This window comes from Haliotis rufescens, unplaced genomic scaffold (assembly GCF_023055435.1).
Source record: "Haliotis rufescens isolate VD_foot unplaced genomic scaffold, xgHalRufe1.0.p SCAF_46, whole genome shotgun sequence".
NCBI classification, from domain to species: Eukaryota; Metazoa; Mollusca; class Gastropoda; order Lepetellida; family Haliotidae; genus Haliotis; species Haliotis rufescens.
This window is the reverse complement of record NW_025964179.1, coordinates 2,715,081-2,730,213: the sequence shown is the minus strand read 5'-3', so window position 1 is coordinate 2,730,213 and position 15,133 is coordinate 2,715,081. Positions and strand designations below refer to the sequence as shown.

The 15,133-nt window shown below is 33.6% G+C and overlaps 1 protein-coding gene and 1 long non-coding RNA gene across 4 annotated transcripts; both read left to right on the top strand.

Annotated features, from left to right (window-relative positions):
• Positions 1 to 620: 620 nt before the first annotated feature.
• Positions 621 to 4,986, top strand: LOC125372739. Of its 3 annotated transcripts, XR_007218220.1 has the most exons (4): positions 621 to 749; positions 1,465 to 1,518; positions 2,655 to 2,706; positions 4,758 to 4,986. It is a non-coding gene; the product is annotated as an uncharacterized LOC125372739 (long non-coding RNA). The 3 variants fall into 3 exon arrangements; XR_007218219.1 differs by lacking the exon at positions 4,758 to 4,986 and having other exon boundaries at positions 2,655 to 2,730; XR_007218218.1 differs by lacking the exons at positions 2,655 to 2,706; positions 4,758 to 4,986 and adding an exon at positions 1,695 to 1,753.
• A 168-nt stretch (positions 4,987 to 5,154) lies between these two features.
• On the top strand, positions 5,155 to 12,948 carry LOC125372733. The gene is made up of 7 exons (XM_048383223.1): positions 5,155 to 5,201; positions 9,123 to 9,315; positions 10,564 to 10,593; positions 10,838 to 10,936; positions 11,291 to 11,355; positions 11,654 to 11,719; positions 12,670 to 12,948. The coding sequence occupies exons 1-7, from the start codon at positions 5,155 to 5,157 to the stop codon at positions 12,710 to 12,712; spliced, it is 543 nt and encodes a 180-aa protein (XP_048239180.1). The 3' UTR covers positions 12,713 to 12,948.
• Positions 12,949 to 15,133: the final 2,185 nt, after the last annotated feature.

Genomic DNA, 15,133 nt, shown 5'->3' with positions numbered 1-15,133 from the left:
GGGATTCTCTACCAACAGAAGATGAACTAAAATCGTATTCTTTGGAGTCTGACAAGAACTGTTTGCTGGTCGTCAATGATTATATGGAGCAAGTGTGTAAAAATCAGTTATTCTTACGTCTCTACAGTACTTTATCCCAACACCTCGGGATTTCCGTCATAAACATACAGCAATCGGCCTATCCCAAAGGAGAGTGTAACAGAACCATGTCTTTAAACACTCATTACTTCGTGCTGTTGTCCAACCCACGTTCGGCACACGAATACAACATTTTAGCTTCACAAATATTTCCGGGTCAAGCGAAATATTTTTCGGATTCCTTCCAAGATGCTGTGAGTAGGAAAAAATACAGGTATCTCGTTATGGATCTGTCGCCCTATGCAGATGGGGAATACGGACGTTTGTAACGGCCCGTTTTGACTAGGCCCATTTTGACTAACCGATCCACAATTTTATTTCAACCCACTTTCTGCGGGCCACTTTACCAGTTGATACAAAACTGTGAGAAGTTTTTCGACGAACAAAGAAAAAAAATGGAAATTACGTGTTAATATTGTAGAATAAATTTTATTTGCGATATCAGACTCTTACAAATATACAACAATGTTGGGCCAATGATGTTCCAACATTCTAAAGTATTACCCAGCTATGAAACCATTCATGTGTCGCAAAGAGAACATTGATAGTGGGCAGCAAAACGTATTAAGAGTTACCTCCCTTGATAATGCGAAGGAGCCGTCTGGCATAAGGTAGTAGATCTATATTTGTTTATGCTTTTTCAATAGCGCATTGTTTGATTTTAACCTGTCCTACGAAGCCTGTGAATGTTGTAAACTTATGACCAGATAGTAAAGGTCTGTTTCTTATTTAGCACGCCAGGCGTCCTCACACACTGATTAGATCAAGGCCCTTTCAGTGTCACGAGGTTTGAACTGTACGAAATCTCGCTTGCAACAAGCCTTCAAGTAACGTTACCAGTGATACAGATCGTCCAATATTTAGGATATTTGCCTACCCATTGTCACAAATGTCCCATTGATTTTGTAGAAATTATACAGCAGTCTATGGGAATGTCCTATTGAAAATTCTAAACATCAGAGATTTTCCAAGAAATGTCCTATTGTCATTTTCCTCAGCTACGTAGATCTAACATAGCTTGTCTGTTCAGAGTTAATAACAATGTTTTTGTGTGACATTAGACATGTGTCTGTTTACTGTTCAGTAGACATATTGTGCTGTTGACTTATTTTGTGCACGTAGGAATTTATTTTACCTTTTACCCTAACTGTGTATTTGACTGAGGTAATAGCCAAGTGTACATTTTATAAAATAGATATAAACTGGTTAGAAGTGATACATGTATATGTATAGTCTTTTGTAGAATTTATTTTGCTTGTATTTCATACACACTAGTGTAACGGTGGATATGTAATATATCTATATGTAGTATACTCATTTGTGCAGGGCTATTCACTGTACATCAATAAAGGAGGTTCCAGCCTGCGTCCCTGAGACAAGGTATGCATGATTAACTATGTATAGACTGTACTTTGTTTTATCTGGAAGGATTTGTTCCAATATATATGCCAAAAGTAAGTAACTATAGATCTAAATGTATTATTATTATTGTTGTTATCTTGTGCCTTTATACTGTCCATACCCATGATATTTATATCAAATTATGTATGTTTTAGGGCAGATCCGGACTATCGTGAAGTTCTCACTCTACGCCCATTGAAAATAAATCCCTTCTAACCCAACAAGTACTCCCTTATCTTTGAGACGAGTACCGCTGTTACAATTATTTTTTCAAAAAGCAGCTTTTTTTTGCAAGCCCCACTCATCATCACTGAGCACAACCTGCTGAAAATGATCTTACGTTTATTGATTCAATTTTTTTCTTGATGAAATAAATGATGTGACAATACAAAAATATACCGTCATTCAGTTTAAAAAACGTTTCTATCATTCAATATTTAACAATATAATAGCAAGTACTTTAGAAAAACCTGTAAAATGAAGTCAAAATCTGAAATTTCATTTTAGGATGGAGCAGTTTAGCCTGATGGTGTATTTTAAGGCAAGTAGCAAAAAGAAAAATAATATCCTTTATAAATCATCTCATTATTGGACTTGAGCCAATTTGGTCCACTTTTTAAAATTCAGTCAAAATTTAAAAATTCAATCTCGGATGTTGCTGTTTTGTCTGGTGATGTGTATTTAGGCACGGATATATAAAAGAAGGAAAAATAATATCCTAATATCACCAATTAATGGGACTTTAGACAATTTGATCCAATTTCAGAAATTTGGGAAATATTTTTAAATTCAGTCCCAATTTGATAATTCAATCTGTGATGTAGCTGTTATGTCTCATGATGTGTTTTAAGGCAACGAATGAATAGGAAAAAAGGAAAAATAATATCCCTTGAACTATTCAGTTTATGGGACTTTAGCCAATTTGGTCCAGTTTCAGTAATTTGGAAAATATCTTTAAAATTCAGTCAAAATTTAAAAATTCAAGTTCAAATGTTGCAGTTCTGTCTGATGATGTGTATTTAAGCGAGGGGTATGTATTAAAAAAGACAAAATATCCATTGGACTCATCAATTTATGGGATTTTAGCATCACATACTTTATTTTTTTCATTTCAGGTTTCTCCATGTGAATAGAACAGATTCGTCCGCATTCAGAAGTTTCCCCACAGTAATGCAGAAAATTCATTCTGGGATGTTGCCGTTTAGTCTGGTTATGTGTATTTAGGCAAGGTATAAACATAAAAGAAGAGAAAATTATATCCTTTGAAATCATCAGTTTATGGGACTTTAGCAACTTTGGTCCAATTTCAGTACTGTGAAAAAATCTCTAAAATTCAGTCAAAATTTGAAAATGCAATCTGGGATGTTGCCGTTTAGTCTGGTTATGTGTATTTAGGCAAGGTATAAACATAAAAGAAGAAAATATTATATCCTTTGAAATCATCAGTTTATGGGACTTTAGCCAATTTGGTCCAATTTCATTACTGTGAAAAAATCTTCAAAATTCAGTTAAAAATTGAAATTTCATTTTTTGATGGAGCAGTTTAGTCTTACAATGTATTTTAAGGCAAGAAACAAATAGAAAAAAAAAGAATAAAAATTATATCCATTGAAATCACCTCATTATTGGACTTTAGCCAATTTGGTCCAGTTTCAGTAATTTGGAATCAATCTGTAAAATTCAGTCCAAACTTAAAAATTCATTCTGGGATGTTGCCATTAAGTCAGGTTATGTGTATTTAGGCAAGGTATACATATAAAAGAAGAGAAAAATATATTCTTGGAAATCATCAGTTTATGGGACTTTAGCCAATTTGGTCCAATTTCAGTACTGTGAAAAAACCTGTAAAATTCAGTCAAAATTTGAAAATTCATTCTGGGATGTTGCCGTTTAGTCAGGTTATGTGTATTTAGGCAAGGTATACATATAAAAGAAGAGAAATATATATTCTTGGAAATGATCAGTTTATGGGACTTTAGCCAATTTGGTCCAATTTCAATACTGTGAACAAATCTTCAAAATTCAGTCCAAATTTAAAAATTCATTCTGGTATGTTGCCATTAAGTCTGGTTATGTGTATTTAGGCAAGATATACATATAAAAGAAGAGAAATATATATTTTTGGAAATCATCAGTTTATGGGACTTTAGCCAATTTGGTCCAATTTCAGTACCGTGAAAAAATCTTCAAAATTCAGTCAAAATTTAAAAATTCATTCTGGGATGTTGCCATTAAGTCTGGTTATGTGTATTTAGGCAAGGTATACATATAAAAGAAGAGAAATATATATTCTTGGAAATCATCTGTTTATGGGACTTTAGCCAATTTGGTCCAATTTCAGTACTGTGAAAAAATCTGTAAAATTCAGTCAAAATTTGAAAATGCAATCTGGGATGTTGCCATTTAGTCTGGTTGTGTGTATTTAGGCAAGGTATACATATAAAAGAAGAGAAAAATATATTCTTGGAAATCATCTGTTTGTGGGACTTTCGCCAATTTGGTCCAATTTCAGTACTGTGAAAAAATCTGTAAAATTCAGTCAAAATTTAAAAATTCATTCTGGAATGTTGCCATTAAGTCTGGTTATGTGTATTTAGGCAAGATATACATATAAAAGAAGAGAAAAATATATTCTTGGAAATCATCAGTTTACGGGACTTTAGCCAATTTGGTCCAATTTCAGTACTGTGAAAAAATCTTCAAAATTTAGTCCAAATTTAAAAATTCATTCTGGGATGTTGCCATTAAGTCTGGTTATGTGTATTTAGGCAAGGTATACATATAAAAGAAGAGAAAATTATATTCTTGGAAATCATCTGTTTATGGGACTTTAGCCAATTTGGTCCAATTTCAGTACTGTGAAAAAATCTTCAAAATACAGTCAAAATTTAAAAATTCATTCTGGGATGTTGCCATTAAGTCTGGTTATGTGTATTTAGGCAAAGTATACATATAAAAGAAGAGAAAATTATATTCTTGGAAATCATCAGTTTATAGGACTTTCCCCAATTTGGTCCAGTTTCAGTAATTTGGAAGAAATCTTTAAAATTTAGGCAAAATTTAAAAATTCAATCTGAAATGTTGCAGTTTTGTCTGGTTATGTGTATTGAAGTGAGGAGTATGTATTAAAAAAGAAAAGAAAATCCATTGGAATCATCAATTTTTGGGATTTTAGCTAATTTGGTCCTGCATCACATACTTTATTTTTGTCATTTCAGGTTTCCTCATGTTGATGGAACAGATTTGTCCACATTCAGAAGCTTCCCGATAGTAATGCAGAAGTTCTCCATGTTGTAGTGGTTGGACATGTGTTGAATTGAATCATGTTCCAATATTACAGCTGGTTAAGTGCTGTATTAAACGTCATGACATCTTCAATATGTAATTCAGGAGCAACAACATCCACATCTGAGAACATCTTGTATCCTACAGTGAAGAGACAGATAAGTGATAGAAAGATATTCTTTGAATATGGCTTCTTCATTTGTGAAAAAATTATGCTAATACTGGCAGTACAAAGTTTAAGTATCACTTTCATTTCAGTAGAACATCGAATAAAGTATGATTTCATTGCATTTTAAGCTCACCTTGACAACATTAAAGTGAGCTTTTGTTATGGGGATTAGGCCATCGTCTGTTCCTATGGGTCTGGCACCAACAAAGTAAGGTTTTGAAACTATCCTCTTTATATTTCAGCTAGACACTTATCTCGCCACACTTATCTTCTCAAAATCTACTAACTTTCAAAATTCCAGAGTTTGAAAGTACAGTTATGATATGTTTCTCCACAACAAAGATGGATTTTGATTTTGAAAAAAATCAATATGTTGGTCATAGCAGGATGTTGATGGGTTTCACTGCCATTATGCCTACTGACAAATATGTAATAAACTTAGCTTACCCATGTGAAAATGAACTGGTCTAGAAAGTAGAATAAGACCACTTACATGGAATATTGTGAAAATAAAATGTTAAACATTCACTTCACTGACACAATGACAATTTATAGAGAAATGGTCTCCTACTGATAACATCATGAAACAAGGTCGTGTCTTCATGATTACATTTTATGTAGTGTTGTGAACATTTTGAAGGTAACACATTATGAAAATGTATAAAAACAAGTTATGTAGGTAAAATGCACACAACTTAGTACATTTGTAATTATGTTCTCTTAGCATAAAAAATAATAATAATAATACCATCAGTGAAATATGTTGTTGTAAAGCTGGAAACAAACCATTTATGATGATGAGCATAAAAATTATCAGAAGAAAAAGAAACTTATTTTGTTATTATGGCACAAACAAACAAACTATACATAATGGGTTACTAAAAATACAACATCCGGTCATAGGCAAATGATTCATAAAAAACATAATGGCATCATTAAAATGGTGTGTGGAAATTACATACATGTACATTCATTTGAAGCTACATAGAAATATATTGATTGTACTCCTGCATTACATGTATTCTTGCATTTCTTTATGCATGTTTATACATGTACGTACAAGTGAGAACCTACATTTGTCAATGATTCTATTCCTAATCTGTCTACCTTTAGACATGTTAACTAACTTAGTCAGGAGGGGTGACCGGTGGTAATTAGCATTTACTCAACTGTATCGTGTGTTTGTTTAACCAGTAGGCAAAATGGGAAGGCAACGCTCATGGTTGTTTGAAAAAGAATTGCAGTTTGGCTAGATTCTTGGTCATTAATGATGTCTACCAGTTTAAAATTTGTTAATGGTCATGTCAAGCTTTTTTTCTTTCTGGAAATCATCTTGGTTTATCAGGGATTGTATTTATTATATCTTTTCTAAAAGGATGTGGGCTTTCCACTTTAAAAATATAGTATGCCTTAAAACAAAATTCAGTATGGCTGCTATGACACCAGCTTTTAGCTATGCTTGTAGAAGAAATAATAGTTTTTTCAAATTACTTTGTCATTAACCAGTCATTGCCTTCAGAATTGGTGTACAGCTTCTTCTTATGATTCTGACAATAATAGAGGATATTTCAAGTTTCGCAATGTCCTTTATATTATATGCTATTTTTATGAAAATTACACATTCAAATGTGCTGATCACAGTACAAATTTTCCCAACATCGCATCTTGTTGCAACGTCTTATCATTGTCAGTGACATCACGAAATTGTTCAAGTGATGTCATGTGATTGTTTCGGTGTCATCATGCCATTGTACTTGCTGTATAGCAGTGATATCACACAATTGAATTCAGTGCAGTGACGAGAAAAATTATATTTCACTGCAGTGAAAATATCACTTTTTGTCTGAGAAAACACAGTATTTAACTACTTTGCATATAATAAGATTAAATTTTCAAACACCCAAGTTTTGATATGCTGAAATACCCTGATTTTAATGATTATGAGTGAGAGATAATTGACATAAAGCAGCGTTAGAAATTGGCACTAGTCCTGTAGTTCTTGCCAAACTGCCCAATGGTTAAGGTATCATAAGGACTAGTAGAAATTTGCCGTTTATATGGCTTTTGCTACTTGTTATCAAGGACTAGTGGACTAAAACTGTTAGTTTCTACCCCTGTAAAGTGTTTAATGGCCTCTGACAAGGGGTGACCAGAAAGTTATTTCATTTGTGCCAGTTCACAGAGATCAAGCACTGTAAATTTCTTTATAAGTATCAAATATTCAAGCTTTATCAATTAGGCATAATATTCTCAATGAAAAGAAAATATGTGTTTAATTAAACATTTGTTTTTCCATCAGGACATCACATTCAAGATCATATACCTAGCTAATCTAACATTGTAACTAATGTTATATTTGGGATAACACTTTCTTAGTAAAGTACAGATTCTAGTAAGTTGTCGGACTTTCATTTTTGTGGAAGCCTCGGTGGCTGAGTGGCTGACTTTGTGTGCTGGCGATTAGGTGCCTCACCCTGGCAGGTGTGGGTTCGAATCCTGCACGGGACTCAACCCCCCAAAAGTACTAAAAGTACTAGAATCTGTACTTTACTCAGAAAGTGTTATCCCAAATATAACATTAGTTACATTTGACCACTTTCTAAATGGCATTTTGTATTCATAATCTAACATTCTTTTATTAAAACCAAAATGAGAACACTTTAGTGTTGAAACCACGGGAAAATGACACCTATGTTTTATGTGCTTTTATTTTATTTTCCCAATGAGTATGCTTATGAAGTGCATCTAAATATTATTGTCTTAGGTGTCTCATAGGCCTTATGGCTGAATATTGTATATTTTTTAACAATGAATATTGTTACAGTGAACTACATTTAAAGGGGCACTGATCTAACACAATTCCCCGGACTGGTTGTTGCCTTTGTTATTGTTTTTTCCCCTGTGAGTACCCGGATGATACGCAACGCAACTGAGCGTGACCAGAGACTGGTCTACCGTCTGCAAGGACAGCAAATAAACTTGGAGACTGGAGGCAATATTTGTTTTACGCATTTTTGCATAAACACTGATTGGTTAACTGTGATCTATAAAGATTTCGACAAAGGGCGCATGTTAATTAATTTCTTCAGCCTAAACAAACAGACAAAAAGAACGGCGGAGCTCATCGGATGTCGTCATTTGGAAATACCCCAGATGGTTATAGTTTAATAATAAAAAAAGGTATCCATGCAGTGAAAGCATTCTCAGATTTCAGATTGCGTCGATAATACGATTGCTACTCCCTTGTTGTCATCCACGTTTTCTCGTATAACCCTACACTTGTGTATTTGTCGTCATTCCCTTGATGCTCAGTTAATGAATTTATTACAGGTACAATTAGTGGTAGCATCACTTAGATTACCTGACAAAGGTTCCCATTTGGCATTTATTGTGTCTGTGGTAATTATTCAATCTAAATCCAGGTTTGAAGTGAGGTGAAATGTGTGTTATGTAATATGCATATATCAGACCAGCAAGAGGTGAATGATCAGTTGATTTACTTTTTTTTGTAAATCAACGGATCGTTCCTAGTCATCAAAGGATTAACAGAAAATATGTTGATTGATTAATCACTTTTATCTTGCACAGTGGATATGTCAAAAGTGAGTGTTTACATGTCTAGGTTTACTAAAACAAAGGGAATACACTCATACTATGGCGTGAAGTGCCGATGTAAAAACAACATACTTTGTTCAAAGGGTTAACTGATAATACGTTGATTGATTGATCATTGTTATCTATCACTCAATGGATTTTTCAGGAACCGTAGACGTTATGAAAATAGTTGTCACGTGGGCTTTCTCAGCCGACCCTTGAGACTTGACACCTAGGCTCCCCAAATTGGGAGCCTCCTGGTCCACACTCCCAGTTCAAATTTTTGCCTGTAAACCCCAATCTTTGTGATTTCTGCAGGTATTTACAGAAACATGATGGACAACCAAGCAAATGTCATCTGGTTGCATTGAAAACATAAAATTATGCCAATTATGTGACTAGATTAGTCTTTTGAAGAGAAAATGTGATACAAAATTAGCCTGAAAAGGCCAAAATTGGCCAGCTTCAAAGACAATTTTCAAGTAACCAAGCATTCTCTTATATCAAAGTTCAACCATTTTTCTCTCTGTTTCAGTGGTTTTTATCATGGTTCCAAACTCAGTGTTGGTGTGGGAATGATTAAAAGAAATTCTACTTTGGGAGCGTCCACACTCCCACTTTCACCACTGATTGTCACTTCAATACGGATTAATCATGTTAATACTAAAATTACTTTAATTTACTATTCAGGTTCCCTTCGAGTCACAGCTGATTTCTTTGAAAACAAGGTGAGATATTACCATGTATTACCATTGCACATGTATCTGCAGAAACCATAGTACATCTAGCTGCGGAAACCATAGTACATCTAGCTGCAAAAAACATAGTACATCTAGCTGCAAAAAACATAGTACATCTAGCTGCAAAAAACATAGTACATCTAGCTGCGTAAACTGTAGTACATCTAGCTGCGGAAACCGTAGTACATCTAGCTGCAAAAAACATAGTACATCTAGCTGCAAAAAACATAGTACATCTAGCTGCGGAAATTGTAGTACATCTAGGTGTGGAAACCGTAGTACATCTAGCTGCGGAAACCATAGTACATCTAGCTGCAAAAAACATAGTACATCTAGCTGCAAAAAACATAGTACATCTAGCTGTGGAAACCGTAGTACAACTAGCTGCGGAAACCGTAGAACATCTAGCTGCGGAATCCGCATACCAGCTGCACATATTGGGGTAGTAATTATAGGGTGCAACATCACAGAGTTATGGTTTCTGCAGCCAGACTACATCTTATGCTTAAACTTAATTATACATATCTCTGACATTAATTATGTTTGATTTGTCATAACACTATCCAGACTTCCCAACTACACTCAGCTGCCAGCTAGACTTTCTTAATGAGTTCAACTCAGATCCCCCTGTTTCCTACCCTGCAGTACCTTGTCTTTGCTATCATGGACAGGCTGAGTGAATAGTTGTTGTTTTAGTTTTAGGACTTTATAAATTTTGATTTTTTTTTAGTTTCCATGGCAACAAGTTGGACTTAACATTAATATGAGGGTGGGGTTGGTTCGCGGAGTATAACTGAAAAAACGTTTAATACTTTCTAACAAAACTTAGCATGTCTACCAGGCACATTCTGAAATGGTGCCTTTTAATATTTAGAAATTTTTGAATGTTTTTTTTTTTTAACATTTTTATGGCAACAAGTTGGACTTAGGTTCTATGAGGGTAGGGTTCATTTCCAGAAAATAACTGCTAAACCATTTAGTATTTTGAATCAAACACATGCTGAACTGGTGCCTTTTGCTATTCAACAATTTTAGAACGCTTTATTTTAAGGTTTTCATGGCAGCTCTTTGAACTTGGGCTTAAAGAAATGTTGGGTTAGTTTACCTGGTTTTGGACCATTACATGTTAAGGTTGGCAGGGAATATAGATGACTTCGTCGACTATATGCTTGTTGAAATTGAAACAGTTAAAGCGGAAACTGTCTAATGAATTGACTGTTTGACTTTTCTTCACAGAAATCAGAAGTTTGCAGTTACATTAAGAGGGTAAGTTCAGGTAATATACTCTATAAAGTACATGGGCATGGAGAATGATCTGAAGTCCTAAAAATGCACATCACATCTGGCCAAAATAAACCAATTCAATGTATGTATCCTTTCCTTTTATATAACACTGTTGTTGATATTCCTGTATATCACATTGAAAGTTAGCAGTCACATATACACCAACATCACACAACAGTCAATATAAAATGAATGTGGCATTCTTGAGGCACTTTTGTCTTTACAGTGGGGACAAGGACGTGGTGAGAGACACAACTGGTTTGTTACCAAGTATCCCTACCATGAAGTCAAGGCTGGATTTGGGTCAGATTTTGTGTCTGCTGAAGTAAGAAAATGAATTCATATGTACAGCTAAATTTCATTAAAGTATGAGAATGATAATGTTCACAATTAAGTCCTAAGTCGACAATTTAGTAGAGAAAATTTCCAAAATTTCATTGTTGAAAAAGTTTCAATCCCATGACTGTAACAATTCTTATGTTGTGATAGTAATCATCATCTTATGCAATAAACACAATGTACAAGTTCTTTTGTTTCTGACATACACTTTTCTGCATATAGGTAAACTATAAGTGTTCATGAAGATTAAAGTAAAATGTTTGGGGGAAAAAATGGCAAATAGTTGATGATATCAGTTGCTCAGTGAATTGTACTTTATACATGGCAAAACAAATTGCAGATGTATGGGCACATACTTCAGTGGCTCGGGCAATCCTTGACACGCCGTCTAGTGAGAGATAAACGGTAAGAATAATCGTGAATAGTGTAGATTCTTTTCTAAAGTCCCCAATGGCACAAATTTAAAATCAGTGTAAATTCACAGTTTTATGCATGTTGTTTTGAGCATATATTTACCAGTGTTTACCAAATTGAATGAGAACAGAGCAGTAGTTAAATGTGATTAGGAAAAGTTTACATCTAAAGCATATACACAGAAGAAGCTAATCATTTGATTAGACATACAGATGAAATTGATACATTGAAAATTGCTCATGGTCTAAATTTCACATTAATGTCACTGACCACCTTTGATTCCTTTCAGTCGCCCTTACACTAAGCCAGTGACTCAGATCTTTACTGTGCCGGAACTTCCAATGGAGTACACACAGTAAGCACAGAAAATACAATTTATTATTCTATTTCTATCGGTGAAATACTGCATTTATCGGTTAAAATAAAACCTGCATCTACACTGAGTTAGATATCAAAATAAAAATGTAAACAATCTGATGACTTAATGTGTATCACCAGGCAACAAGACGACTGACACAGTGAATGTACTGAATTTGCGAGTCATCGGTCCGGTTTTCATAAAATTCAGCAATAAGGAAGAATAGAATAAATAGAACATTTGACTTTTCCTGTCGAATACCGTGTTTATGTCATCTCGTGAAGTTGAAAAGTTTAATTTTTACACTTGCGGCTACGCGACTCATGAAAATACAAACTAGTCAACTTCACGACGAGATAAACACTGTATTCGACAGGAAAAGTCAAATATCCTCTATACGTGTTTGTCTCCTTCAGTTAGGAAAACAAACATGTCTGTTACATTTCATTATTGACAATTTTAGGTTGTATTATCTGAAGCAGACATGTTCCAGAAATATAATAGTATGTATTATGTGTACAGGTTTGCTTGTTTGATTTCTGGTACATAGTTATAGGTACAATGTTGTTAGATACATTATTATTAAACACTCACTGGAATGAATGCTAAACAGAAACGAACCAATTTGGTGAAAGGGAACAGAAATTCAGTCATATTTTGTTAGAATATATCCCACATTGGAAAAACATTTAGTATTGTGAAAATGGAGACACCAAAGAATGAGACAATAGTCTTGTAAAGTAATAATCAAGTACAATGTAACTAGTGAAGCTACTGAAAATAAATATATTCATTGTAATTGTAAAAAACTAATTCTTTGAATTTTTGGCAAGTAAATGATTTCCAATTATACCAGTTACAACTTACATTTATGAAACTGGAACTGGAGATATTTATTTTATTCTTAAAATTGAGTCTGGTTATAAATATGCTCTAATTTATTACAGGGCTGCATGGCACTGCATCGGTATGTGGCCATTAAGGAAGTAATCATATTCCTTGCTGAGAAACTGACAGGGAGAACCTACTCTTCAATCAACCCAGAGTGTCAAGGGACAGAATTGCATTCAAAAGAGCTTTAATTGCATAATTATGATGCTCCTTTGAAAGGGTTACTGTTTTAATGAATGCAGCCAACTCATTGATGCCTTGATGTGGTTTGGTTGTTCTCTGTACCTTTCTTTCATTCACATATGGACCCGTGAAGATTCCAGGGTAGAACAGGTCTTCAGCAATTATCCTTGCCGTAAAAGGCGACTATGCTTGTTGTAAAAGGCGACTAACAGGATCGGGTGGTCAGGCTCGCTGACTTGGTTGATACATGTCATCGATCCCCAATGCGTAGATCGATGCTCATGATGTCAATCACTGGATTGTCTGGTCCAGACTTGATTATTTTACAGACCGCCATCATATAGCTGGAATATTGCTGAGTGTGGCGTTAAACAACAAACAAACAAACAAATCATTCACATATGTGTATAGAACATGCCTCAGTCTCCTCCAATTGATGTATATTTCAGTTGAATATAGTAAAACCATGTTAGTGCAGATCATTGTGTGTGTTAAACTTATCCATGTTTATGAATGTCCAAACTATTTGATGTAGCATGTTTTGGTGAATCAATAATCGAAAAAAGAATAGGGGTATACTATAGAAACAGATCTTAACAGTTCTCCTTGTAACTAACCTGATCATAAAGAAAAGGCATGTGTATCATTATAGCAGTAAACTTGTGCTTTTAGCTATTTCTGGATTTATTGAAAGTCTGTCTGTTGACATTGAAACAATTTGAACTTGGATTTAGATGGAGTGGGGTGTTGTTCAAGATCAAAATTTAAGAATTATGAGACATGTTTTCATGAAACATGCAGAATGATTAATCAGATAGTGGACAATTGTCTTTTGCTACTGAACAATGTTTTAAGGTTTCAAGTTGTTACTTTTTCTGGAATAAAGTTTGAGTTACATTCAGTTGAGTTGAATTTCTTTAAAAGAAGAAAGAATATTAATGATATCTTCAAAACAAATTGGAAAATAATCAGTCAGATATTGTTGATGTGACTTTGGATATGTTTGAATATAGACAATTTTTTATAACTTTTTATTTTTTATACTTATTTATGAGATTGGTGATATATTGTGAGGCTGCAGGGGGATGTGTCATATTCTCATGACTCTTGTTATCAGTGTTTGTTTAATAACATTAGCAGTTTACATTGAATGTCAAAATAAACTTTGCTAAAATATATTTAGATGTAAATTTCCTAAAAGGTGTGATTTGATCATCATATGATCATCAGTTTGTTCATTGAGACATGTTTTCATGAAACATGCAGAATGATTAATCAGATAGTGGACAATTGTCTTTTGCTACTGAACAATGTTTTAAGGTTTCAAGTTGTTACTTTTTCTGGAATAAAGTTTGAGTTACATTCAGTTGAGTTGAATTTCTTTAAAAGAAGAAAGAATATTAATGATATCTTCAAAACAAATTGGAAAATAATCAGTCAGATATTGTTGATGTGACTTTGGATATGTTTGAATATAGACAATTTTTTATAACTTTTTATTTTTTATACTTATTTATGAGATTGGTGATATATTGTGAGGCTGCAGGGGGATGTGTCATATTCTCATGACTCTTGTTATCAGTGTTTGTTTAATAACATTAGCAGTTTACATTGAATGTCAAAATAAACTTTGCTAAAATATATTTAGATGTAAATTTCCTAAAAGGTGTGATTTGATCATCATATGATCATCAGTTTGTTCATTTGAAAAGCATAGCAGTAACCATTTTCTGGTTATTATCAATACTTTTGGCTGATGTCATCATTGATTAATACTTACAATTGAGTAAACCTGTTCTTAAAAAAGTTAGTAAATGTTAGTAAAACACTGGAAGTTCAACATCAAATCTTGCATATATAGTTCTTGCACTCAGATTGTAACATGTTTTTGCAGGTTGGTGTCCATATCTAAGTCTATAGAACTTGAAAACATTGTATCTGGTTTTAATGAATCAATTTACCAAAACATGATTGTCACGTAGAGGTATTTTCTTGACTACAGGGGCTTCAATATACATTGCCATTAACTGATATTGGACATCACATTGGCCTGAACATATTTATACTATATGGGTTTATTCTGTGTAAAGTTGACTTTGTTACATGTATGTCCTTTGAAGTTATTAGATTGTTTGCTTGTGATATATTTTACAGAGTTGTCATGAATTTATTCACTTGGTATCATTTTCTTCTACTGGGTCAAAACAGATAATATTTTTCTGTTATTTTAATTATATTATTCAAATAAAAATAAGGTAGAATTGTTTGAGAATACATTGCATGCAATAGTAATACAAAATATTTAAAGATCAATGAATTCTTTATGATGCAACAATA